The 2,082-nt window shown below is 39.0% G+C and overlaps 1 protein-coding gene across 1 annotated transcript in view; it reads left to right on the top strand.

Moving 5' to 3' along the window:
* The window catches only part of LOC106870154 (dynactin subunit 2-A), an 11,235-nt gene extending 9,283 nt beyond the window's left edge, over nucleotides 1-1,952 (top strand). The window contains exon 11 of the mRNA XM_052977149.1: nucleotides 416-1,952. Within this exon, the coding sequence (XP_052833109.1) occupies nucleotides 416-502 (87 nt within the window). The 3' untranslated portion in view covers nucleotides 503-1,952. The remainder of the gene's footprint in view (nucleotides 1-415) is intronic.
* Nucleotides 1,953-2,082: the final 130 nt, after the last annotated feature.

Here is a 2,082-nt window from a genome sequence, read left to right as displayed (position 1 = left end):
TACATGAGAAAACACAAACACTGACCTACATGGGAACACACAGGCACTGACAGACATGGGAACACACAAACACTGACCTACGTGGGAACACACAAACACTGGCGTACATGAGAAAACACAAACACTGACCTACATGGGAACACACAGGCACTGACAGACATGGGAACACACAAACACTGGCCTACATGAGAAAACACAAACACTTGACCTACGTGGGAACACACAAACACTGGCCTACATGAGAAAACACAAACACTACCTACATGGGAACACACAAACATACACAGGCACAAACGCTGACCCACAGAACCAGATGCACACACACACACCCACACCCACACACACACATGTACAAGCAGACACAGATCGACCGACAGGCAGACAGATAACTAACTTTATGATTTTCTATTTCCAGCTGGAAGATTCATTCAAACAAAACACTGACGGCATCAAGAAAAACTGTCAAAGTCTGGAGGAAAGAATGAAGGCCTTAAAGAAATAATTAGGGAATTTAGGGGTGTGTGTTTGGGGGGGGGCCAAATAAAGGGCCAGCAACTGGAATGGTCATTCCATCTTCAACTACTCCTCCCTCTTCTATAGCTTCATTATGATTATAATTATTATTATTATGATTATAATTATTATTATTATTATTATTATTAATAAGGTGGTGAGCTGGCAGAATCGTTAGCATGCTGGGGGAAAAAATGCTTAGCAGCATTTCATCTGTCTTTACGTTCTGAGTTCAATTTCCACCGAGGTCGACTTTGCCTTTCATCCTTTCAGGGGGGTTGATAAAATAAGTACCAGTTGAACACTGGGGTCGATGCAATTGACTTGTCCCCGCCTCCCCTGACTTTGCTGGTCTTGTGTCAAAATTTGAAACAATCATTATTATTATTATTATTAGAATTATTTAAACATTGGGTTGCTTTATTTCTGGGTTTTTTTCACATTCTGAGTTGAAATCTTGTCAAGATAAACTTTCTCTTCATCTCTCTTGGCACTGGAAAATACAAAGTACCAGTTAAATACTTGGGTCTCAATGGTATTACCTAATTTCCTCCTCTCAAAATTTCTGTCTTTGTGCCTCAATTATTATTGTGGGATGGATTGGCAGAACAGTGTGGAGCATCGGATAAAAATGCCTTGTGGTATTTATTCCAGCTTTTACGTTGCCCTTCTTCCTTTCACGGTCGCTAAGACAGAGTACCAGTGACATACCGGGGATCAGTATATCCCACTGTTGCCTCCCCTATTCCTTCCTCCTCCCCCTCCCACCATTTCTGGCCTTGCGGCTCTAAGAAATTCTTGTTATAGAGTTCAAATCTCATCAAGGCCATCTTTGCCTTTCACCCTCCTGGGATCAATGAAATAAAGTGTTAGTCATATGCTAGGGGTCAGTGTAACACACAACATGTGTGTGTGTCTATATATATATATATATATATATATATATATATATATGTATATCAGATGAGGAGTATTGTACATAAACGCATATGTCTGTATGTAAATGTATATTATTTCTAAGGCCACGAGCTGACAGAATCGTTAGTTTGTTGGGAAAATGTTTAGCAGTATTTAATTTTGGCTTTGTTTTCAGTTCAAATTTTGCCGAGGTCAACTTGGCTTTTCCTCGCTTCAGGGCCAGTGACAGAAAGTACCATTTGAGCACTGGGGGCCAATGTAATTGACTAGCCTTCTCCCCAAGAGTTCAGGCCTTGTACCTATAGTATAAAGCAGGGGTTTTCAAACTTTTTGACTTGCGGACCTCTTTATATTTCAGGCTTTACCTTAGGGACCCCCTGATAAACGCTTATGAAATTTATACATAAATATTTGCTTAAAATAACATATATTTTTACATTTATTTATTTAACAGTATTTAACAAATAGGTTTATTGTCAATTAAAAGATTTCGATTAAAAGAAACTCATATAAAATCAAATTGCCCATAAAAAGTATTTGCTGTCAACGAACCACAGGTTTGAAAACCCCTGGTATAAAGAACCACTTCTGTTAAATCAATAAGCCTGGCAAAGTTCTTAGCACGCTGGAGAAAAAAAATGCTGTGACATT

Source organism: Octopus bimaculoides, chromosome 27 (assembly GCF_001194135.2).
Source record: "Octopus bimaculoides isolate UCB-OBI-ISO-001 chromosome 27, ASM119413v2, whole genome shotgun sequence".
Taxonomy (NCBI): Eukaryota; Metazoa; Mollusca; class Cephalopoda; order Octopoda; family Octopodidae; genus Octopus; species Octopus bimaculoides.
This window is presented reverse-complemented; position numbering and strand designations above follow the sequence as displayed.